At 36.0% G+C, this 26,276-nt stretch overlaps 1 protein-coding gene across 2 annotated transcripts in view; it reads left to right on the forward strand.

Moving 5' to 3' along the window:
- Positions 1–26,276, forward strand: part of DENND3 (DENN domain containing 3) — a 104,924-nt gene that overhangs the window by 67,833 nt on the left and 10,815 nt on the right. Inside the window, exons 14-22 of one of the 2 annotated variants that reach the window (XM_074202765.1) lie at positions 3,115–3,374; positions 4,185–4,355; positions 7,416–7,545; positions 9,827–9,934; positions 15,651–15,790; positions 18,109–18,269; positions 20,325–20,461; positions 24,595–24,713; positions 24,807–24,944. In XM_074202765.1, coding sequence (XP_074058866.1) covers positions 3,115–3,374; positions 4,185–4,355; positions 7,416–7,545; positions 9,827–9,934; positions 15,651–15,790; positions 18,109–18,269; positions 20,325–20,461; positions 24,595–24,713; positions 24,807–24,944 — 1,364 coding nt within the window. Of the gene's footprint in view, positions 1–3,114; positions 3,375–4,184; positions 4,356–7,415; positions 7,546–9,826; positions 9,935–15,650; positions 15,791–18,108; positions 18,270–20,321; positions 20,462–24,594; positions 24,714–24,806; positions 24,945–26,276 lie in introns of both variants that reach the window. The other variant, XM_074202764.1, reaches the window with a different exon arrangement.

A 26,276-nucleotide genomic window follows, 5' to 3' on the forward strand; every position in this document is an offset into this window, starting at 1 on the left:
AACCTAAAAAATAAAAGAGTGCATTAGTGTCCCAGTTTTCCTATATCCCCTCTACCATTTATTATTTTCCTTTTCAGCCAATCTATTAGGTCTGAAGTAGTACTTCAGAGTTGTTTAATTTGCATTTTCTCTAATCAGTAGTGATTTAGGATATTTTTATATGACTATAGATAGCTTTAATTCCTTCATCTAAAAATACCTGTTCATATCCTTTGACCATTTATCAGTTAAGGAATGACTTGAATTCTTATACATTTGACTCAGGTCTTTATATGTTTTAGAAATAAGGCTTTTATCAGAAATAGTGGCTGTAAAAATTGTTTCCCAGCTTTCTGCTTTCCTTCTAATCATGGTTGCATTGTTTGTTCATTCAAAAACTTTTTAAATAATATAATCAAGATTATATTTTATAATGCAGTCTTTTTAATTTTATAATGTTCTCTATCTCTTGTTTGATCATAAATTCTTTTCTAATGATCTGACAGATAAACTATTCTTTGTTCTCTTAATTGGCTTATGGTATTACCCTTTATATTTAGATCATGTATCCATCCTGATCTTATCTTATGAGATGGTTTCTGCCATACTATAGTATAATTTTCCCAGCATTTTTTGCCAGATAGTGACTTCTTGTCCCAGACACTGGAGATATTTGGGTTTTTCAAAGACCAGATTAGTATAGTTATTTGCTAGTTTCTTTTGTACCTAATATATTTCCCTTTTGTTCTGATACTTCTTTTACAATAGAACTAGTATGGAAATATGTTTGACATTGTTGTACCCATATCATATTACTCACTTTTAAGGAGAAGGGGAAGGAAGAGAGGGAAGGAGAAAAATGTGGAACACAAAACTTTACAAATAAATGAATGTTGAAAACTTTCTTTGCATATAATTGGAAAAAATAATTAATTAATTTTAAAAAGAAAATATGTTTCAATCTGTATTCTCTCACTGGAGATGGATTATATTTAATGATCCAAGAATAATCTTGGATCATTGTATTGCTAAGAACAGCTAAATCATTCATAATTGATCATTATACAATTTTGCTGTTACTGTATACATTGTTTTTCTGGTTCTACTCATTTCACTTTGCAACAATTCATGTAAATCTTTCCAGGTTTTTCTGAGAGCATATTCCTCATCATTTCTTATAGGACAGTACAATCATATACACCATCGTGTTTAGTCATTCCCTAATTGATGATTAGTTCTTCAGTTTCCAATCCTTTGCCCCTCTAGAAGAGATGCTCTACATATTTTTATACATATGGGTCTTCTTTCCTTTTTTTTTAAATCTCTTTGGTAGACCTAGTAGTGAGATTGCTTAGTTAAAGGTCATGCAAAATTTAACTTTAATATCTCCTTTAGGCCTCCTTTAATATTAGGTTCAAATTTTATATTGGAAGTTCTAATAATTCCCAACTTTCCTCGTACATAAACTACTACCCTCATCTTTGTGGCAGAGCTAACCCTGAATTATCTACATAGACTTTCTCAATTCTTTCTCTAGTACCTCCTAGTAATAGCAACAACTCTTTTTATCCTATTTAGGGCCGAGATAGTATAAAGAAACTAATGATCCCTGTTAAAATAATTATTATATTTCTCTAGGCTACTGTTTAATACATTTTTGGCAGTCAGATATTTAGGCATTTTTTTTTCAAGTTTTTGTTGTTGCAACCTTTAGATGTCCTCAAAGTGGCAAGGATATAGCACAAACTAACCATTCCAGATGTTGTTCATCTTTTGCTCTTGAAGAGGAATAATAAAATAACATCACAGAATGATGTCTTACTCATGTGTGAATTGAATTTTAAGTGAGGCAGAGTTGCACAAAACCCTCAGCCTTATTCTGTCTTCCTGAGTTATCAAAATCTAATGGCAAGATTTTCTCTTGTCCCCAAGAGCCTTGTATTCACCTGACTGCTTTTGGTAGTATCGTCTGGGAGATGCCACCTTTTCCTGTATGACCCTATGAGGGTTAGAGAAGTTTTTCTAGCCCCTCTGACCCAATAAGCAATCAGACCCTTGTTCCCTCTCTTCTCAAGGAAAGATAAAATGAGACTAAAAGTGCTACCTGATAGATGGCAAAGGGATGAAATAGCACACAAAAAAAGTTTGCCACAAGATGTAGGTGACTAGTTGCAAAAGGTTTAGAATATTTCTGAACTCTATGCTAATCCTGCCTTACTGACTTGTATTCATCATCAATTTTAACTTTATTTTAATTTTTTTTACTTTATTCTTACAGTTTCTTCCTTTACCTTGCCAATGAAACAGGGTCCCTCTCAGAACCGTGGTTCTTTAAAGGATCTTAGACCCTAGCCCTTTATGCATAAGTAGGCAGAAGACAAAAGAAAAGTCATCTCTTTACCACCACTACCCCCCCATCAGTTTTTCCATAGAGCTTTTCCATCCAATGTAGAAATTGAAACTAGTGGTTTCATCTTGTTACTTTTTCCAGCTCTGTGCACAGGTCTCCCCCAGCTCTTCACTAAAGTCTAAAGCAGAAGAATATGGGTTCATAATCGTTTTTTTTTCCCATCATGTAACCCTTTAGCAATCTAGTGAAGCCTACTGAATCCTCAGAATAAGGGTTTTGAATACATAAAGCAAAATTCAAAGAATTGCTAGGAAACCAAGTGTAGTGAAATAAAAAATGTTATTTTTTCCCATCCAAGTTGATAAGCTTCCTCCTCCCAAAATTATCTTTCAAGTCTGTGGGCCACAGGTTAAGAAATCATGGCCTAAAATATTTAGACATCATTTTCAGATTGAATGAACCAGACCTAATTAAGGATCTGCAGACTCACATTAAGGACTTGGGCTACAATATTTATCTATGATATTCTTCTAGAACTACTGGCCTAGAATCCCTTACCTAGAACATTTAGTGATGTCATTTTCACAAAACTACTGACTTGAGGATGCATGGCTGTGGTTTGACTATGGCTTAGAACTCAACCTAGAACATTTAGAGATGTCATTCTCATAGAACAACTACTGTGAGAGTTCATGGATATTTTCCTGAGCCTACATGGAAGTTTTGGGTTTTATAGAATGTCACTATGGGTCTAATTTTAAGAGGAATTTCTCTTTGAAATTAAGGGCACCAGAAGCAAATTGACCCTGAAACATTCAGAGAATTCTACAACTACTGGAAAGAGACAGAGGCCGAGGCCCAAGAAGTCAATCTTCCACCTGAAGTCATCGAACACTTAGATAAAAATGAATGTGTCTACAAACTGTCAAGTTCAGTCAAAACGAATCTTGGCGTGGGGAAAATAGCCATGACACAGAAACGCTTGTTTCTCCTTACAGAAGGAAGACCTGGCTATGTGGAAATTTCTACTTTCAGAAATATAGAGGTAAGAAGGGAGCCATGGTAACCCTATCATCTTATCTTAGTGTGAAAGTAAATCTTATGTCTTACTTGAAGTTGTCAAAAAATTAATCATAGTATAGAACTGTGACCCTAAGGAAAAGTAGAATCAATGCAGAGGGAACACCATCACTTCATGAAAGTAAGTGCTAGATGATTGAACCTGCATAACCTAAATCAAATTGTTTACTGTTTCAGAGAGGGGGAGGCAGTGATATAGGAAAAGAAAAAAATTTGGAATCAAAAATATTTTAAATGAATATTAAAAATTCTCTTCACATGTAGCAGGGAGAAAATAAAATTTTAATTTTTTAAAAGAATGATTGCTACATAAGCTTCAGGACAGTTAGAGGCTCTTCTCCAGAGTTAACTCTCTTCCTAACATCTAGAAGAATCTTAAGTCACTGGGAATCTTACTTCATTACTTCCCATAGACTTCAAATGATTTTCTCAGATCCTAACACCTTTCTTCATGACATCAATCTAGGAGGAGGGTCTTTGAGGAGACTGTGGCAGCTGCCACAACCTCTTAAGATCTTGTTCATCTCTGATTCTGTAATGGCCTGGTTGCTGTCCCTAGCTCCTCCAAGGAGTCCTTCTTACAGGCAGGTTCTTCTCTCAGGTACATGAAAGCAGCTAATCCAAGAGACTTGGGATACATGGAAAAAATCTAGAGGCCTTTGAGATCAAGATTCTCATTATTTGATGATTTAGGTCAGAGCTAGAGGTTCTTTGATGAAATAAAAACAATGAAAGTCTGTAATCCACTTTTTTTTCCTTTCCTTCTTGATTACAGGAAGTGAAAAGTACAACTGTAGCCTTTCTGGTTCTGAGGATACCCACTCTAAAAATTAAAACTATTTCCAAAAAGGAGGTCTTTGAGGCTAATCTTAAAACAGAATGTGATCTGTGGCACCTGATGGTGAAGGAGATGTGGGCTGGAAAGAAAATGGCTGATGATTATAAGGTCAGAGAATTTGTGGTTGAATTGTTTATTTGTCTGTTTCTTTATATCAATGCTGATCTAATCAAATCTATTTTTGCCAGAATGTCAGACTGTTGCGCTCTTAGACACAGGTCCTGTGAAATAGTCCTTTGAACCTGATGTCCACATTGCAGTCTCCTGCAGATAACCAAGTGGTTTCTACATTAGGGCCAATGAGGTCTTAATTATAAAAGTCTTGAAAAGATTGTATTGTCTGTTTGTTCCCACAGAAAGACTTGGTGGCACTTGGGAGGTAATATGTCATGTGGAAAGAAAGAACAGGAACTAAGAAAGAAGTGGGTTAGGAAACAAACTGACAGGTACACTGGTGCCTGTGTTAACTGTTGCCTCCTCTCTATCCCCACACCCCAGGTACCACCTGGGTTACCCAAATCCCATAACTGGCAGCCATTGCTCTAGTTCTGACTAAGAGGGAGAAGTTATAAAGAAGTTTGACTATATTGGACTTGGCCAACCAAGAAGAGATCTCGCCTGAGATTTTTTTTTTAATTATTTTTGGCCCTTTCTGCCTTGACTTGGCTATAAACACTTAAAATACTTAGTAAAGTCGTTTTTTTTTTTAAGTCAACATTTTTGGAACCATTCTAAAGGAACTAAACATTGAGTTTTGCATTGAAACATACCATGTACCCAAATCTATCAATTGCTCATATATATATATATATATATATATATATATATATATATATGATATTTGTTAGTCAGGTTTTTTCCAATTAAATGTATAAAATTATTTTTTGATTGTGGTATGTTGTACATGTGATTTCTACAGCTTGGGTACTCTTTCCACCAATATACAACTGTATCCCTTCCCTATTACTCTGTTAACCTCCTCATGGCATGGATGAAACAAGCAAGATTAAATAAGGGTGGCTAGGCGGCACAGTGGATAGAACACCAGCCCTGGATTCAGGAGTTCCTGAGTTCAAATCCAGCTTCAGACATTTAATAATTACCTAGCTGTGTGGTCTTGGGCAAGCTACTAAACCCCATTGCCTTGAAAAAACCTAAAAAAAAATAAAAAAGATTAAATAAGAATAATCTTAGATGGACCTTTCTTCATGGAAAAAAGGCTTTAAGTCTTAAAGCTGCCTGTAATTCCAGCTAAGTGCAAAGAAGTACTTGATCAAGTAATGACATTTCTGGCTACAGCTACCCATGAATTGGACAAAAACACAAAGTGGCATCTACTTTGTGACCCTTTTTCCTGCTTCTGTAGTGATGGAGGTAAAGAGGTAGAAAAGGAGGAAAAGAAAATCAAAAATCTCACAATTCTGTGATTCTGGATGATCTTCCCATCCAATGGGGAGTTATCCATTTAATTTTATTAAGTATGCTATTTTATATACGTGTGTGTGTGTGTGTGTGTGTGTGTGTGTGTGTGTGTCTGTGTATTTCATTAGTAGACTGTCTGGAGTTTAGAACTAAAAAAACCTAAATAAAAATCTCAAATGCACAAGACATTTTAGTTTTTTGTATTTTAATGCCTTTAAAAAATAGAAACATTTTCATTTTGACAAGTATATATTAAACACCTACTATGTGTAAGGCAGTGGGGCAGAGATTAAAAAAGACAAAACAAATGTTCCCTGCCCTCAAGGAGCATACAGCAGCATTACTGGGGAGACTTAATTTCTGAAGAATTTAACCTGAAGAGAAGAGGGAGATGGGTTTGAATGAAAGTAATTGGAGAGGGTCAGTATAGGTAGGTAGGTAGGTAGTTTAAAGACTGACTTGGATAGATTTTAATTGGCCTAACCTTCTAGCAGGATTGAGCAGAGTGAATAGAACTGCCTCCTGCCTCTGACTGACACTTAGTGGTTGTATGATTCTGGACAAGTCATCTAACCTCTGTCTACCTCCATTTTGCCCTCTGTAAAAATGGAATGATAATAATATCTACCTCTCAGGAGTTAATCTTGTGAGAATCAATTGACACAATATATAAAGCACTTTATAAATTTGAAAGCTTTATATAAATACTGGCTATTGTTATTAGTATTTATACTAAAATTATATTTGCCTCTTATATTTATTATTTTTGCTTAATATAATTTATTTTTTGGATTGTTTTATTTAGTATAATTCATAATATATTTATTGTTTTTTATCACAGTTATGTTTAGATATGCTATCCATGTGGATTTCCTACCACCACTTTAGTTATTATGTTTCTAACAATGTTATTAGAAATTGATGTTGATACTTCCAAAGGGCAACAAAAACGTGCATACTCTTTGATCTAGCAATACCACTACTGGGTCTAATATCCTAAAGAGATGATGAAAAAGGGTAAAAACATCACTTGTACAAAAAATATTCGTTGCAGCCCTGTTTGAAGTGGCAAAGAATTGGAAATTAAGTAACTGTCCTTCAATTGGGGAAATGGCTTAGCAAACTGTGGTATATGTATGTCATGGAACATTATTGTTCTATTAGAAATCAGGAGGGATGGGAATTCAGGGAAGCCTGGAGGGATTTGCATGAACTGATGAGCAGAACCTGCAAAACACTGTACACCCTAACAGCAACATGGGGGCAATGGTCAACCTTGATGGACTTGCTCATTCCATCAGTGCAACAATTGGCGACAATTTGGGGCTGTCTGCGATGGAGAATACCATCTGTGTCCAGGGAAACAATTGCAGAGTTTTAACAAAGACCAAGGACTATTAGCTTAAATTTAGAAAAAACAAACTGATATCTTATTGCCTGATCCTGCTATCTCTTATACTTTATGTTTCTTCTCTCATCACACTCAATTTGGATCAATGTATACCATGGAAACAATGTAAAGACTGGCAAATTGCCTTCTGTGGGGGTGGGGGAAGGGAAATAAGATTAGGGGAAAATTGTAAAACTCAAAATAAATAAAATTTTTAATAAAAAAAAACAAAGAAATTGATGTTGTTTGTGGGGATGTTATGTGGTATGCCAATAATAATTCACCCTTATGCAGTACCACCACCTTTAAAATAGATGAATAATTTGACATTGCTTTGTGTAACCTTTCTTTTCTAGGATCCCCAATATATCCAGCAAGCACTGACTAATGTTTTGTTAATGGATGCTGTGGTTGGTGCACTTCAGTCATCAAATGCCATTTATGCTGCCTCCAAGTTATCTTATTTTGATAAGATGAAGACTGAAAGTAAGATTGATATTTTTGAAATAACAATATTCAATCCTGTTTCTAATCTAATGGGTCTTTTGTTAGATAATTCAAAATCATTTCCCCAATTTTCTCAAAAAAAATTTCATATTTCTAGGGAATGTTTAAATGGAGGAGTTTTTCAATTTGGAGGGGATTATTTTTCCTTTTTAAATTAATTTAACATCTTGTCTTTATTTTGTTTTGTATGCAGTTTACTTGCTATTGTTGCTCATTTGTGAAAGGATCCACTAAAAAGTCTTCTTTGTTTTTTGTACAGTTATCAGTATTTCTACAACCTTCAATGCAAATGAATAAATTCAGTTAAAAAATAGGAATAGAAATTTTTCTTTTTTAAAACCTCAAATTCACTGTTTAAAGATTATCCTATCTGCTAGAATGATTCTCCATGGGGGCTGACTACAGGAATTCTCAAGACAACTCAGCACTGCAAGTGTTATTTCTAGCAAGACCCAGAGAATTTTGTTATGTCTTACATAGGTTATATTTATCTTTATACTACAATCAAGTGATTATCACTAGTATCCAAAGTGCAGGAAAGTCTCCTTTCTATGGGAGAAGGAAAGGAAAAAGGAATGAGTCTTCACTCACCAGGTCATCAGAAAGAATAAAGTGTTCTTTTAAGAAATAGAATCAGGGCTTCAAGATAAAAAACAAGTGAAGAAGGGGGTCTTGCTCTGTGTTAAGAAGAAAGAGATATCTCAGAAGAGGAGGGAAAGAGGCCTCTCTTAGTACCTGGAGGACAGTAATAGTAGGAGGCACCTCCCAAAGAAGAGGGCCCTGGGACTGCTTCATGGATGCCACCATCAGAGAGGGCATCTCATAAGAGTCAGAATGATCAGAGTGGTGGTTGGAGAGTTTTTTTCCCTGAGGAGTACTTTGGCATCTGTTTGTTGACTAGACTTAGCAATACAAGTTCCTGAGATATGGATCTAGGACATGATGGAGAATCTTACAAAATTGTTAATTCTGATTTTGTTTGTGTATGTATTGGGCAACAAGATGACTCAGTGGATAGAGCACCCAGCCCGGAGTCAGGAAGACCTGAGTTCATATCCTTTACTAGCTATGTGATCCTGAGCAAGTCACCTCACCTCTGTTTGCCTTAGTTTCCTTAACTGTAAAATGGAGATAATAATGACATCTATTTCATGGGGTTATTGTGGGAAGATAATGTATATAAAAAACATTGCAAATATTAGACCACTATATATGTGCCAGATATGTTGTAAAATAGTTGTTTGTTGATGTTGTTGTTGAGTTATGAAGTCATATCTGACTCTATGTGACACCATACAGAGTTTTCTTGAAAAAGACACTGAAGTGATTTTCCATCTCCTTGTCTGATAGATTAGGTTAAGTAATTTGCTTAGGGTTACACAACTAATGAGTGAGACCAGATTTATACTTGGTTGTTCCTCACTCCAGGAACTCTATCTACTGAGTCATCTAAACTGCCTCTTTGATAATAAAAAATACAAAACTTGCTATTGTTAAACATTTTGTTAAAAATATAAAATATAATACTTGCTTATAGTTAAACATTTTGTTAAAAAATTTTGTTAAAATACATTATATATTATACCTCACAAAATAAAGTAAAAGGCTTTGTTCTTTATTCTCAATGAAGACCATGACATCAGGGAGGTGACACTATGATAAGGACATGAATTGGATTTGAGTGAGGGGGAGCTGTACTGAGTTACTAGCCTCACTTTATCCTTCAGAGCCATCTAGGTCCAGTGACCAGAAATGAATTAGGATGCCTGGAAATGGTTCTGGATGTGAGGCAGTCAGGGCTAAGTGACTTTCCCAAAGTCACCTCATATATTGGAATTATTACACTAAAAATTATTAGTGTTATAACTAATAACACAAATTATTATGATTATCCAAATATTATGTGATCTTTCAACAAGTTACCTGCTTACCTTCTCCTCCCAAATACAACATAGTTTATAGAGAAAGAAGAAATTATGAGACAACTGAATTACCTTTCAGATATAGCTGAAGTCCTATGTACAAGGAGGCCTTTACCAGTTCCCCCATTTGTGTGTTCTCTCCCTATTGAAATTACTTTATATCATTTTTCATAAATTTATCTGCGTATATGTTGTCTTCCCCAGAAAAAAATGTTATCACCCTTGTCCTTGTTTACCTAACAGCTCACTTCATGCCATGCAAACAGTAGTAGCTGTTTAATAAATGCCTCTCTTGCAAACTAAACTAATTTTAATACCATTTACTTCATCTATTTTAGTGCCTATGTCAGTTCCAAAAACAACTTCAGAAACACTGAAGCATAAAATAAATCCCTCCTTAGGAGAAACTTCCCCACAAGCCATAGATATCTTGTTGTATACACCAGGTGAGTTGGGGTGGAGGAGGTTGGAATGAAAGGGAGGTTGGAATTTTTTTCCTATTTCTGTAATTTATTTATTTTTATTTGTTTTATATTGAGTGTTTTATTTTTCTCCATTTACATGTAAAGATAGTTTTCATCATTCATTTTTCCCTCCCCTCTTCCCAGGACGGCTAGCTATCTGAAATAGGTTATACATGCACAGTATATTAAACATGTTTCCATATTAGTCATGGTTGTGAAGAAGTTGGCATTTTTAAACAAAAATTAGTTTATATTTTAATTAAGAGTAATCTTAGGGTGAGATGGAGAGTTGAAAGAAGTCATATAAATGTGATTAACGCTGCCTGTCCTAGAGGAAATGGTTCCTGCCTCTCTGTATAATCCTACTCCTTCCATCTTCTTACACTCATGAAAATCTGTCTCCTCTCAGAAGATACTACTCTAGTCCTAGTTGCTTTCTCCTGATGCATTGACCAGAAGGATATTCATTCTTCCCCACTGAGCCTTCCAAACCTTCCTTCAATTGACGTTACTAAGCAACTTTTTCTACTTTGGTATCCATTTTATCTGTGATAATGATATTAGCTCACATTTACCTGCATCATTCCACCCATATCTTGATTGTCTGACCCCTGATTCAGTCTTCCTCTCATCTTCTCAAGCTTATCCCCTGGCTCATTCTTCATTTTCATTATAACCAGGATATCAGTGTACATGTTGATGAGCCCTCAAACATCCTCACCTACCAGTTCATCACAGCCTTCCTTTCATTTCACTCTGTTTAGGCACAGGAATTACCATAGCTTTGATATTACTGTAATCCATCACATGATTTAGAACTCTGAAAGACTTCTTCCAACTTCCTATCTTTCCATCTGACCCTCTCTTTTTCATTCATCCTAAAACTATTTGTGATCACTGTGACCTCTACTCGCTCCATCCTTGCCAGCTTTCCCAGTCCATCATCTCTTTTCTGACTTCACTTTTCTTACCCAACATTCCTGACCTTATAGTTCACCAGTTCAGCTTTACACCTATGCTTCTTGTCCCTTAACCTCTTGCTGCTCAATCACCATTCTCACCATATGCTTCTTCTGCTTCTCCTTGTATGCTACTGAGTCACATATCAGTGTGGAAGGGGTCTCCCTGTAAACTTGATCCCATCCTCTTCCATCTTCTATGAGAGTTCTGATCATCTTTTGTTCATATTCACTTTTTTTTTTTACTAACCTTGAATTTTTTTTGACTGGTTCCTTACCTGCTGATTAAAAGCATGCCCAGACTTCCCTACCACTCCTCTCTAAAAACTATCATTTAAGTCTTCTATCACCTCAAGCTGCCCTCCTATTATCCTCTTTCCTACTTTTCCCCACTTTTTAAGCAAATACCTAAAATAATAGCTATCTATACTTATTTCCTCCTCTTCATTGCTTCTGAATCATTTTAGTGCCTTATAATCTGGTTCACAGCCCTGGCACTCAACTGAAATTGCTTTCCAAAGTTACCTAAAAATTTTTTTTAATTCTACTTATTTAAGGCAATGGGGTTAAGTGACTTGCCCATGGTCACACAACTAGGCAATTAAGTGTCTGAGGTCAAATTTGAACTCAGGTCCTCATGACTCCAGAGCTCTATACAAATTCTTAATTTCTAGATTCAAAGACTTTTTTTTTCAGTTCTCATCCTTTTTTTTTTTTACTTCTCTGCATATTTTGACATAGTTGATAAGTCTTTCTCCAGGATACTCTGTCCTGCTTATTCATATTATTATTTCATAGGTCTCCTCTGATCTGTCTATTTCTTCTTCATCCTCCTTTGCTGATTCACCATCCATATTCCATCCCCAAGTCTGTGCTGCATCCTCTTCTCTTTTTTCTCTGCATGCTCTCTCTTAGCAATCCAATCACTTTCCATTGGTTCTTTTATCATCTCTATGAGGATCTGGAAATCATATTCCTTCCTCTTCTCTTTCAGGAAACCTCTCTGGCTGTCTCCTAGACTTCTCCACCATATACCTCACAGGCAACTCAGATCAATATATCCAAAACAAAACTCCTCTTTCCCCATAAACCTTCCCCCCTCCTCCTCACTTCCTTGTTAATGTTGAGGGTACCATCATCCTTCCATTCTTCCAAGATCAAGACTTCAGAGTCATCCTCATTTCTTTGCTTTATCTCCCACCAGTCAATCAAGAGTCACATTGTAGATTCAGGATCCACAACATTTATCAAATTCCTGCCAACATGTCCATAACTCTAGTTCAGGCCTGGACTTCATCCTTCATCTCTTCACTAGTTCTTCTGGTTTCCATGTACTCCTTTCTCCCAAATTGATATTCCTAAAATACAGGTCTGAACATTTGACTTTCCCACTGAAGTGATTGCCTTTGTCTAGGAGAAAATACCAACTCTTCTGCTTAGCATTTATTAATATTGGGTCTCCTCCTTAAATGCTTAGCATTTAAATCTCTCCCAATCTGGCTCATGGAACATGACCTTAAATCTTTCCTAGTACCTAGCATAGGGTCTTGAACATTATGGACATTCAATAACCATTTATTCATAGCATCATAATGCCCTAGATTTAGAATTTGAGTGACCTTCCATGTCAGTAGCCCTACCTTTCCTCTTTAGGGTTGAGTAAACTGAAGGCTAAAGAGATGGAATGTGCCCCCAATGTAACAGGGAATAAGAGGCAGAGAGGAATTCAGATGCAGATTATTTCACTCCAAATTCAGTGTCCTTTCTTCTGTTGAACTGTTGAAGACTGACCATCATTATCTCTGTGTATGAGAGATAGACAATGCTTCCTGTTGTCTCCTCAATAAGAATGTTTTCATTTTAGTTGTCAATTCCATGATCAGTCATAAGAACAAACTATCAAACTATTTTCTGTTCATTGAATTTGCTCCAAAAGAGCATTTCTTTTTATTTTTAGCATAAGTATTCCTTCAAATAAACAAATAGACATTTTCAGTTAAAGTTACTTTTAGGATGGAGGAGAATTGAATCAACTAAGTGGTACAGTGGATAGAGTCCTGGACCTGAAGTCAGGAAAACCTGAGTATGAATTTGGTCTCAGGTACTGCTATCTTTGTAACTCTGGGCACAGCTGCCTATCTTCAGCTTAAAATTGGAATAATAATAATAATAATAATGATAGCACCTACCTATCGCCCAGGAGATCATATAAGATAATATTTATAATTGTTTTTTAAACCTTAAAGAACTATAAAATGTAAGTGGTGATGGTAGTGGTGATGATGATGTTGATGACAGAGAAAGAAGTGAGAATCAATATAAGTTCAGCAAAGTACCTGAGCTATGAGTATTCAAGTACATTTTTACAAGTTTGACTTTGCCTCTCATTTTGCATATATGCGCCATATCCAACAATTTGAAAGGAAACCTACTCAAATCCTTGTGACATCATGGTAAAAAAAATTATTGAAAAAGTCACAATGTTATACTTAGAAGTGACCTTGATGACCATCTAGTCCAGGGGTCTTAACCTGGTGTAACTGACCCAAGTGGTTCATGAGGCCAGTTGAGAAAAGATTACATCTTTATTTTCCCCCCAATTGATTTCCCTTGTAATTTGATGTATTTTATTTTAAGTATTTTAAAACATTCTGAGAAGTGGACCATAAGACTCCCTGATGTAATCCAATCTGAATCTACACAAGAATCCTCTTTATAACATACCCACGTGGTCATTCAAATTTTGCTTGAAGACCCTCAGTTATAAGTGATCTCCTAAAGGAGCTGATCATTTTGGGATAATTCTAATTGTTAGGATTCTTTCAGGTTTATATTGTACCTTTGCAGCCTCTCTTCACTGTTCTTAATTTTCTCCTCTTGTTCCTAAGAATAATAATTTGTTCTTTTGTTCAGTTATTTTCAGTTGTGTCTAACTCTATTTGACATCCAAATGACCCCATTTGGGGTTTTCTTGGGAAAGATACTGGAGAGATTTGCTGTTTCCTTCTCCAGTTCATTTGACAGATGAGAAACTGAGGCAGAGTTAAGTGGCTTACCCAGGCTCACACAGCTAGTAAGTGCCTGAGGTCAGATTTGAATTCAGGGAAGATAAGTCTTCCTGAATCCATGTCTAGCCTTTCTCTATGATGCCACCAAACGCCCAAAAAGAATACTTACTATATGACTGCAGTTATATACTTTATAGTCCTTCAGAGTAGGACCTGTCAAGTCTTCTCTTCTCCAGGTTAATTATCTACATTTCTGTAACTGATTCTCATATGGTTTGATCATAAAGCTCTTTGCCATCCTAGTTATTTCTCATCTGGCTACTCTACAACTTATCAGCATCCTTCCTAAAATCTGATGCTCAGATTTTAACACAATACCCCAGAAGTAGTTTGACTATACTGAGATTATCACCAACTTAGTCCCAGACTCTGCCTCCCTTTATACAATTAGAGATTTTAACATTTTTCTTCGCCCTTGCATCATACCTTTGACTCACTGGTGTCCGACAGATCAACCAAAATCCCCAATGCTTTTTTGATAAACTGTTCAGATAAAGATACTTCCTCCCATATTCTCCTCATAAAATTTATTTTTGAACCCAATTTCCACATCCAAAAAATCAAACAGATGTGTGAATTTGTTTAGAAGTGTTCTGAGATTTACTTCTCAGGTGATTTTTTACATTACTGTCCAGCCAAGTGGCAAGTTTTACCAGTGTGTTAAATATGATTTCCCTCACATTTTTTCTTTTTTTAACTTCTAATAACTTTCCTTTTAACATAGCTCTAGTCTTGCTTCTTCAACCCCAGATTCTCCTTTTCTTTTTCTCTCCCTGCTTTAATCAATCAAAATTCAGCCATTCAAGTGATTTTCCTAGATCACAGGTCTGATCATGTCACTCCTTCCTACTAAGTAAACTCCAGTGGCTCCCTATTGCCTCCTGGATCAAATATAAAATACTCTATTTGGCATCCAAAGTCATTCTTAATCTAGCCCTCCTATCTTTCCAATCTTTTTACACCTTACTCCCAACATGTATTTATCAGTCTAGTGACACTGGCCTCCTGATTATTCCACAAAGAAGATACTCCATCTCCTGGCTCTGTATACTTTCACTTGCTGTCCCCTGCCACCTATGACTTTGCTGGCTTCCTTTAAGTCCAATTAAAACACCATCTTTTCCAAGGAAACCTTTTCCAATTCCTCTTAATTTCCATTCCTTACCTTTGTTAATTATTTCCTCTTTATCCTGTATATATTTTTTGCTTTGTATATATTTGTTTGCATGTTGCCCCCACCCACTGGATTGTAAACTCCTTGAGATTAGGGATCATATTTTGCCTCTTTTTGTATTCCCTTGCCATGGCTTATAGTAGGAGCTTAATAAATATCTATTGATTACTTGAACATAGTAAAACATACATACACTCCCAACTGCCTTGCTAAGCAGAATCACCATCCTCTCAATAACCTGCCTTTCTTTTATTCTCATGACTGACTAATCATTTTCTCTGTTAATGATGACTAAGATTTCAGAAAGAGCCTTGGGAATTAGAATAAAAGAGAAACTTGAGTTTATTTTTTATTAAAAAAAAAAAGAATTAGAGAAATTGATGAATTCCGACCTCTTTAGAGATTTACTTATGAAAAATCATTGAGCATTTTTATTTTTGTATATACTACAGTGCTAATTTCCTCTTGGCATTTCTGGATTAATTTCTTTTTTTTAGGACATCTTGATCCAGCAGAAAAAATTGAAGATGCTCGTCCCAAACTGTGGTGTGCTTTAAGTGAAGGCAAAGTGATTGTGTTTGATGCATCCTCCTGGACGATCCATCAGCAGTCCTTTAAAGTAGGCACTGCTAAATTGGTAAGCAACAATGCAGGAATTCTCTCCCACCTACTATTTTTTCCTCATGCCTACTTTCTAAGTAGTCAGCATTTCTTCTCTCAAATCCTTAAAATTTTAGACCAAGTTCACTATATAAATTAGCCTTAGTTTAGGGGACTGGGGGGAAATCAGATCCATTTTACTTCAGAATATTAGAATGAATGTAAATAGCAATTATTTTTTGTTCTGACCAAAAACTTTAAACATCTTCCCCTCTTGAATTGATATTTTTGTGAGAGTAAATCAAGCCAACTTGTATCTCAATTCTTATTTAGCCCTTAATTATTGAATCATAGGCAAGATCTTAATTTAGAAAAGGCAAGGTCATCCTCCACAACCCAGACCATTGCTAGTTATCTTGACATTTGACTTGCTCCTGGATTCTACTGACTAAGGAAGAAAGATAAGGATTTTAGTAGCCCTGCCTCACTTAAAACAGATTGAGTGCAAATTAAGATATCAGACTCATGATGTGATTGGTCCTCTTCAAGAATGAAGGATAAAAAAAAGAAAAAAAAGAATGAAGGATAAATCACAATAACAATGTTATAATATTCCATAATATCACATAACATTTTAATTTACCAAATTATCAAACTTAAATATAAAATATTCTGATTTGTGTAAACTGACTTCATTATACTTTTGTTATTGTTATTTATTCAGTTTGAATTGTATCCAACTCTTTATGACCCTATTTGGAAGGATACTAGAATGACTTGGCTTGTGTTTTAAAACACAATTTTAAATTACTTCTGGGAATTAAATCTCAGACCTCTTCTAAACAAATTCACAAAACAGAGCAATCATCTCATGAGTGGGCAGGATTAGTCTTTTGTGTTGTTAGATTGTGTCCATTTTTTTGTATTTTGATGTCTTGAATGTTATGAATGATTGCTCGTCTTTCAATATGAAGTGTCATCTTTGATAACTTAATGAGTCAGATTCTTGCTTTTCTTTTGGTCCCAAACATTGAACATTGGCTATTGTGACAGCATTTCCAAAGTCTGGCCTTTCCCCTTTCCCTCCCAGAGTCCCTCACTCATGTCATCTTTCTAGATCTCATTTTCTCCATCTCCTTTCCCTCAGGGAAGAGCCAATGGTAATGTCTATCCCTGAGTGTACTGACACTTTAGGCAAACTGCCTCCCATGCTTTTGGTAACAAGTATTTATGGATATATGTTAAATAATATTGGCTGTTTAATTATGTTAATTCACACCAATAATAAAAGCAAAAAGAGGACTCCTGGGAATCTTGGACCAATATTTAAGAATTATTGCACTAAACTAGCAGTGCATTAAGCCAGTTATGGACCAGTGATACCTCCCTGACCCAAAAGTGTCATGTCAACCTAGATTTAAATTCAGTAGCATCTTAATAGTCATAATGAATTTTCATTTGCAGCATTTGTAATTGTTGTGAGTGGACTAGGGAGGTGGAGCAGGTGTTGTCTCTTGGACCTGTTGGCATTTGATTTGATCAGTGACCAAAAATTTGATAGCAAATATTAGATAAATGAACAATAATAGTGTGCTAATAAAAAAATGGTAAAAATATTAATAGTTATTAGATTTTCTTCAGGTCTTGGTTATACCACTTCTTACAAGTTGTATACTTGAAAAATGTCAGCTGTTTCTAGCCACAGAAGATTAATTGACACAATTTTGATCACAGCATGTTTTTCCCTATCCAACTTCAGAAATCTCCATGTAAGCCATCACAGATCCCAGATTAAGAATCCCTGATTTACAAAGAAAGGAGGGAATTGAAATTTCTCAACTCTCCCCCCAGGTTAAGCCTCTTAGGAAGAACAAGATTCTGGCAGGCAAGAGTGAAAAGTGAAGTGAATTGTAGGTATGAGGAGACAACCTGTTTAGTGAAAGCAGAGTAAATTAGTGATCTTCATAAATAGATGGATCTGGTCTTACTCCCATATCCAAGCAATTTCAGTGACTTCCCACTGCTTCTGTGATCAATTTTAAAATCATACTGTTTGTATTAATAGATTGAGACTTGATATGTTATGGAACACAGAAATTAAATAATTCCATTTACAACTTAGTTCTATGGCTAGAATGAATTGAGTGTAAAAATTTAAGTAAAAAAAGCAGTATTTTATTGGTTTCCATAATTTGTACCAATTTATATCATTTAATACAAGTTAAAAATCATTCATTTTTGAACATTGTTTTAAAACCATAAAATCAGACAAAAATCTTGAACCCATATCTCTAGACTAAATGTTCGGTTTTGTTCATTTGTTAAGGAAATTCTCAATCTCTTTGCCTCTTGCAGAATTGCATGCTGATGGCAGAGCAGAATCAAGTTTGGATTGGCTCTCAGGACTCTGTTATTTACATTATTAACATTCATAGTATGTCTTGTAACAAGCAACTCACTGATCATCGCTCTAGCATCATGGATTTAATTCTAGTAGATGGAAACGAGGAATCTAGGTAAATTAAGACTGAAGAAGTAAAATAATGTTGTTTCTTAATAAGAATCAAAATGTTAAAATAAAGGGAAAACTGTCTAAAATCTATTTCTTTATTCTATTCCTATATATATATATATGGCCTTATTCTGAGTTAAATTGTCTTTATGGCTATAAAAATAAGCAGCAATTTTAATACTTTTCTCTCTCTTTGCCAACAAATCTTAGAATTTTTAATTCTATTAGGACTTAGATCATCTAATCCAGTGTATGAAATTCAAGTCAAAATTCATCCTTGTAGGTGCATATTGACTTTGGAAACTACAAAGTAACATTATTTTTATTGTAGTGCATTTTTATATATTTTGTTAAATATTTCCCAGTCCTATTTTTATTTGATTGATGATACTTCTATTCTAGTCCAACCCTAACATTTCACAGATAAAGATGCCGAGGCCCAGAAAAAATGAAGGGACTTGTATAAATCAGTAATAGAAGCAGATATAGAAGCTGAGTAACTTGACTATCATTCAGTACTATTTTGACCATATAACATTTAACTTCCTCCTCAGCATGATGTAGCCCTATCTTCATTTTGAATAATGGAAGCTTTGTTCATGTAAATTCGCTGGCTATTGTTATTAACATAAAACTTAAACAAAAATAGGGTGAAGGATATGTATTGTTTTCATTAGAATCTAATCCTGTGAGGCATTTTTTTTAGCTATTGTTCATGTTAAAAATTAAAATTCATTGTCAAACATTATGTTTTAGGGTGACTAGATGGCTCAGTGGATAGAACATCGGACCTAGAGTCTGGAGTACCTGAGTTCAAATCCGACCTCAGACACTTAATAATTACCTAGCTGTGTGGCCTTGGGCAAGCCACTTAACCCCATTGCCTTGCAACCTAAAAAAAAAAAATTATATTTTAACTTTTCAGTTAATCAAGGTTTTGTTTGTGTAGTATAGGGGATCTTCTGTTACCTGTAAAAGATTGATGAGAAGGGGCTCATAGACTTACCAGATACCAGAGGGGTCCATAACACAAAAATAATCCCAGTTTTAGTGGAAGGGAGTCCTCTACTATCTAGTGTCAGATAACTAAGTTTAAAGCCTAAGTGCCCCACTTATTAATAGTATATAGAGAGAGGGATGAGGGACTTGTCTAGTGTTTTCATGGCATAGGAAAATCCCTGTATTCATATAAGACAGCCCCTTTTCTATTATTTATAATCTTGGAGATTTACACAGAGCAGTGAGGGAGTAGGTAACTTGCCCAGGTTAACATAACCAATTAATATCAGACTTGGAGCCTAAATCCCAGCCTTCCTGGCTCCAAGGCTGATTTCTGTCCAACATGGCAGACTCATGAACATGGACATTCCTGGTTCTGCGGCTAGCTCACTCCATCATACCAGTACTGTAACTGTCCAGGTCATTTCACAAGATCAGCCTGTTTACTCATCTAAAAATGGGTAGTCATAATATTACTAATTACTAATCATATGATATTAGGCCTCAAAGGGCTGATGTGAGGGTAACACTTTATAGTGTTATATATGCTTTAGAATGGGAACTTTTATTACGCTTAACCCCAACATCTTCACCATAAGAGTTTAATACGTCCCTATAATGTTGACTGACTAATGCCTGCAGTGAGTCCTAGAATCACAGGTCCATAGCCTAGAAGCTGGAAAGGTTCTCAGAAGTCATCTAGTCCACTCTCCTTATTTTACAGAAGTGGAAACTGAGGTCAAGTGACTTCTCAGAGTCATCTAGTCCAACCCTCTTATTTTACAAGGAAACTGAGGTCAAGTGACTTATACAAGGTCAAACATAGTAAGCATCAAAGGCAAGGGAGTAGTCAGGGATAGGAAGCATAGTAAACTTTTGGCATTATCAGATTGTTCTTATTTTTATCTTTATTTTATCTTATCTATCTTATTTTATCTTAGCATTGATATTTTACTCCTGGTTCTTTATGTAATTTGCTTACATCCTGAGTTAACCTAGGTTCTCTCATGAATTAAATTATATGCAAAAGTAAGCTCTAATTTTATTTTTTTAACAGCAGCAGTGAAGTCTATTCATGCAGTTTGGATGGAGTAGTCATTGCTTGGAATATCAATACCCTGAAAGTGAACAGGAGCTTTTACCTGCCATGCCAACCTCTATCTTCCATTAAGTTTCATAATGGGCGCCTTTGGTGTTGTAAGTCTGGTGATACCTTCAAAACATATTTTGGAACCAATTTAATATTGTGATTTTATTTAATTTCTTCAGTCAGCAAGACAGTAAACATTGAGTAAGCCCATTATGTGCTGGAGATATAAATGAAAGCTAGATTTCTTTTGTTTTCTTCCTTTTCTGTTTTTATTTTCATAAAACCAATTCACTTCCCTCCTCTCTCTGTCTGTCTGCCTGTGCCTCTATTTCCATCTCTGTCTCTCTGTCTCTCCCTCCTTCTCTCTTCTTTTCTCTCTCTCTCTTTCTCTCTCTCACTCTCTCTCTCTCACTCTCTCTCTCTCTCTTCCTCCCTCCCTCTTCTTCCTCCTCTCTCTCCCCCTCCCCATGTCTGTCTCTCTTATTCTTTTCTCTCTCCCCCACTCCCCCTCTCCTTCCTTCTGCTCTCCCTTTATATATAACAGTGCTTTAAGTTTTTTGTTTTTTTTTGGTAAGGCAAACGGGGTTAAGTGGCTTGCCCAAGGCCACACAGCTAGTTTATTATTAAGTATCTGAGACTGGATTTGAACTCAGGTACTCCTGACTCCAGGGCCAGTGCTTTATCCACTACGCCACCTAGCCGCTCCTAGTGCTTTAAGGCTTACAAAGTCTTTCTCACATGATCCTTACAACAACCTTGACAGGTAATTAATACAGGCTTTAACAACCCCATTTTATGGAAGATAAACCTGAGACTCAGTGACTTGCCTGTAGTATACATCTCTTAGTCCTTCCAAAGCAAGATTCAAACCTAGATATCCCCTTAGTCTAGGTTCAACTCTTTTTTCTACTTTATCACATTAGCTCTAAGCCTAATGAAATTTAGCATCTGCTGATTTTTCAATTCTTCAAACCAGTTATTTTTAACCCAATAGTTTTCAGTAAGTGTTGACTCGAAGTCCATAATGTGAAATCACATAAACAATGTAGGCAGGCATAGCCTCCCAAACATAATTAATTGGTTATGTGAAAATATAACATTACCAGAACGACATTCCAAAGGAGCAATATTATAAATGGGAATCCTTCTAAACTTGACAGCAGGATTTCACAGTATCAGGGTGGGATAATATTTTAAGGACATGATTGTAAATAAACATTGGTCAGGGAACATTATTTAGAGTGGTTCAAATCTATCTAAATTGTTCTCCAAAAACAATCATCAATCTTAGCTGAATTGGCTGCTGTGAACATCCTCACCTCATAGAGGGGCTGAGCTCTCCATAGTATCCTTCACCCTGGACCCCTTGTCACTGTTTGCTCTTCTTCCAATCTAAACCCTCTTCTTCTCCCACAAGGATTTCTAGGGTAGCTCCTTAATGGTTCTTCTTGTCCCTAATCTCTTGTCAGTCAGTAAACATTCTTTGAGCACCTACTGCCTGCCAGCTCCTCTGCTAAGTGCTGGAGATACTGAAAAAAGTAAGAACATGGTCCCTAGATGAAAGATATGGTACACACAAGATAGTACAGGTATAAATAGAAAGTAATCCTAGAGGGAAGACACCAGGGAGAGGGCTGGGCTAGACAGGAAGAATTTCTTGTAGAGAGTAGGATTTGAGCCAAATCCTGAGGGAAGTTAGGAGGCAGAGGGGAGGAGAAAGACTATTCTTTTTTGATCTACCCTTTCCAATGTTGCCAAATCATTCTTCCTAAAATCAAATCAACAAACATTTATTAATCACCTACTGTATACCAAGTACTCTCCTAGCTGCTAGGACCACAAAGGTCAAAATGAAGCAGTCTTTACTTTCTAGGAACTTACTAGATCTATAGAGATCTGATCATAACATTTATTTGGAAGAAGAGAGGGGAATAATCAGTTATGTAGTGCCTACTGTTTACCAGGCACTGTATCAGGTGTCTCTGCAAATAATATCTAATTTTATCTCATGAGTAGAGCACAGGACTTGGAGTCAGAAAGACTTGACTTCAAATCTGGCAACAGACCCATGTGAGCAGTGTGAGCAGCAAGTGACTCAAGCTCTGTTTATCTCTGTTTCCTCCTCCATTAAAATGGAGTGTGATAAAAGCAGGGTTATTGTGACCATAAAATGAGATATTAGTTATAAAGCAATCAGCAGGGAGACTGGCACACATGCTAGCTATCATCATCATCATCATCCATCATCATCATCATCATCATCATCATCATCATCATCATCGTTGTTGAGGATCCTTACAACAACCCTGCAAGTGAAGTGCTGTTGTCCCATTTTATAGTTGAGGAATCTGAGGCAAACAGGATATGTGACTTGTCCAAGGTCACACATATTGCTCCTTCTTCTGACATATAAAATTAAAATTCCACGGCTTGTCATTCAAGGTCCCCCTTGCTCATATTTGTCCCCTTCATATCCTTGACATCCTATTCAAACTAAAGCACCCTGTACCTCTAAAACACATCTTCTGTTTTCCCTTCTTTGCACTTTTCTTATACTACTGCCCTTACACTTATTATGACCTCCTCCTGTTTATGCTTTTTTTAAACATATAATAGTTGGCAAAGGTCAGTTTCTTAGTAGTTGAACTTAATACTTCTTTGTTAAGTTACTTCAGCCAACTTTGTGTTGATGAATTAGGAAGGAAAGAAATTCTTTAAGAATCAGGTATTTAGGGGATAATTGAAGAGTGCATCTGCCAAATCTTTACAAAATAAAGCATCAGACATATGGGACTCACTGGTTCAATTCACCCTTCAAAACCTGAGATTCTCAGGGGCAGCTAGGTGGCACAGTGGATAGAGCACCGGCCCTGGAGTCAGCAGTACCTGAGTTCAAATATGGCCTCAGATGCTTAATGATTACCTAGCTGTGTGGCCTTGAACAAGCCACTTAATCCCATTACCTTGCAAAAACCTAAAAAAAAAAACAAACAAAAAACACAAACCTGAGATTCTGACACCACCACCTTGAAGCTATCTCCTTCTACTTTCATCTTCCAATATCCTATAATGTTTGATTTGGAACAATTCTAATGTATTTATCATGCAGTAGTAATGTGTAGAGAACCTGGGGTTCACATATCCTCCCACTAAACCTTATAGTTTCATGAGGAAAGAGACTGTGTCTCAACGAAATTTATCCCCCCCCAATACCTAACTTTTTTGTTGTTATTATTCAGTCATGTTTGGCTTTTCTTGACCCCATGTTGTGGTTCTCTTGGCAAAGATACTGGAGTGTTTTGCCCTTTACTTCTTCAGCTCAGTCAATTATAGTTGAGGAAACTGAGACAAATAGACTTAAGTGACTTACCCAGGGTCACACAGCTTGCAAGTGTCTAAAGCCAAATTTGAACTCAGGAAGATGAATCTCCCTGCCATTAGACCCAGCACTCTTATCTACTGGGTCACCCAGTTGCCCCAATACCTGGAAACACTGGGTACTTAAATATTTGTTGTCTGAGCCATTCATTCCTCTGTTCCATGGTTATTACTATAGGTTTCTCTCCTTTTCAAAAAGCGCATTCGGAGTAAATATTTTTAAAAGTTATTTTTTCTTTTGTACACCTCTTGTACAATTACCATTCTGTTTTATTTTATAAATATTGGGATATGCACCATGAACTCCTCTGGAACACAAGCTCCTAATCTTACTCATTTTTGTCCCTCACTCCACTCTGTGGGTTTACACTAAATTCTAGAGAATAAAACTTCATATCTAATCTAATACTAGTAACAGCTAGCATTAATTAAATACCTACAATGTAGCAAGTGCATTACCTCATCTGTCCTCACAACTACTCTGGGAAGTAGATGCTATTATTATGCTTATTTTATATCTGGGGAAACTGAAGCTGACATTGATTAAGTGACTAGATTTGAATTCAGGTCTTCCAGACTCCAGGTACAACCTAGCTTGGGCCTTATGCATAAGTAGGAAATTAACCAATGTTCAAGTCTGATTATTTAACATAAAAATTTGAAGAGCACTTTGTAAAAAAATAAGTGCTTCATAAAGTGTGGTAAGAGTATTTTTCTTTTACTTAAACTACTTCTCTCTTCACCCTTTACTTGGTCTATGATATTAAGCCATATTTTACTTTTGTTTCCTCAGAAGGATGACTTCTTATGTGTGATTTTGATATGACCATTGTGAGCAGCTTTTTTTTTTTAAACATTGCAGGTTTAGGCCGTAGTATTATGGTTGTGACGACAAATGGATTTCTTCGACAAGAACTGAGATTTGATCATCTCTTTAAGGAAATATACGCCCCTTTCCTTTGTTTCCAACTGGTTCCTGAGGTATTTCAGAAAATTTCATTGCAAATTTATTGGCTATTCTGATATTGCTTAGCAGTAAATACCAGAATAAAAATGTCCCATTTGTATTTTTAGGAAGAACAGGTCTGGACAGCATGTGCTGGGCATAGAGACATATACATCTGGAACATGAAGGACTTCTCAAGGCCACCTTATAAAATTCAACTGCAAGACTGTTCAGAGATCAGCTGTATGATCAAAGTAAAAAACCAGGTATCCACCTTGTCAAAGTCATAGGGGTTGATCCCTATCCCAGGGCCAGAAAAAAAGGTTCAGAGATGTATTATGTACAGGTGAGCAAATACAAGCTTATTAGTTCATGACCCTGTGTCCCAGGACCAGTCATTAAAATATGGAATATTGACACCAAGAATAACCTTTGACCTATCTCCAATCTCCTCCTTATTTTATAGATAAGGATAGAAAAATGGGGAAGGGCCTTGTGCAAACATAGAATTCATGAGTTTGAACCTCTTGCTCTAAGAAGCATGAACTTATCATGTAACATTCTTGCCAAATCACCATCCAATCAACACCTCAGTGTTAGAAAATTTATCTCATGGGGCAGCCTTTACCAATTTGTGGAAAACTCTATTAGAGTATTCTTCCTTATATTTTTGGGTCACAGTAGACCACCTTAAAACTTTTCATGGAAATACTAATTTGTTCTCTGGAACAAATATGCTTTATGGTATTTTTAAGACTGGACTGGGGTAGTTGAAGTTTAAGCCTCACAGAAGGTATGAAACTTCCCTTTGGAAGGGAAAAAATAAATTAACTAAACCTTTTATCAAACATACATAGTCAAGTCAAATAAAAAAAAATTCCCAACAGTGGTCATTCCAAAAATGTATATCTCATTCTACATCATGATTCTATCACCTCTTCCAGGAGGTAAGTAACATGTTTATCACTGATCCTTTGGAAATATGATTAATGGGGCAACTAGGTGGCACAGTGGATTGAGTGCTAGCCCTGAAATCAGAAATAATCCTGAGTTCAAATCCAGCCTCAGACATTTACTAGCTGTTTAACCCTGAGCAAATCCCTTAACCCTGTTTTCTTTGATTTCCTTATCTGTAAAATGAACTGGAAATGGCAAATGACTTCAGTATCTTTGCCAAGAATATCCCAGATGGGGTCTCAAGAAGTCTTTCTGTGTATATTTAAAGAATGGGGACCAGAACATGAGGAAGAACTAGACCCATCAGCCTTGGGAAAAAGTACAAGCCAATAAATGTTAAAGAAATTATATGTAAGATATTTGAAAGCTTAATGGAATAAAATGACGTGCATTCAAATACTGGCTCCTACACTTACTAGTAAGTTTAAATCACTTCCTATTTCTGAACCTCAATTTCCTTAGGTGAAAAAGTAGATAATCAGTAAGCATTTATATAACAAATGGAATAGGGACAGCTAGTTGGTGCAGTAGATAGAGCATTGGCCCTAGAGTCAGGAGGACCTGAGTTCAAATCCAGCCTCAGACATTAATGATTACCTAGCTATGTGACCCTCGGCAAGTCACTTAACCCCATTGCCTTA

This window comes from Macrotis lagotis, chromosome X, assembly GCF_037893015.1.
Source record: "Macrotis lagotis isolate mMagLag1 chromosome X, bilby.v1.9.chrom.fasta, whole genome shotgun sequence".
Taxonomy (NCBI): domain Eukaryota; kingdom Metazoa; phylum Chordata; class Mammalia; order Peramelemorphia; family Peramelidae; genus Macrotis; species Macrotis lagotis.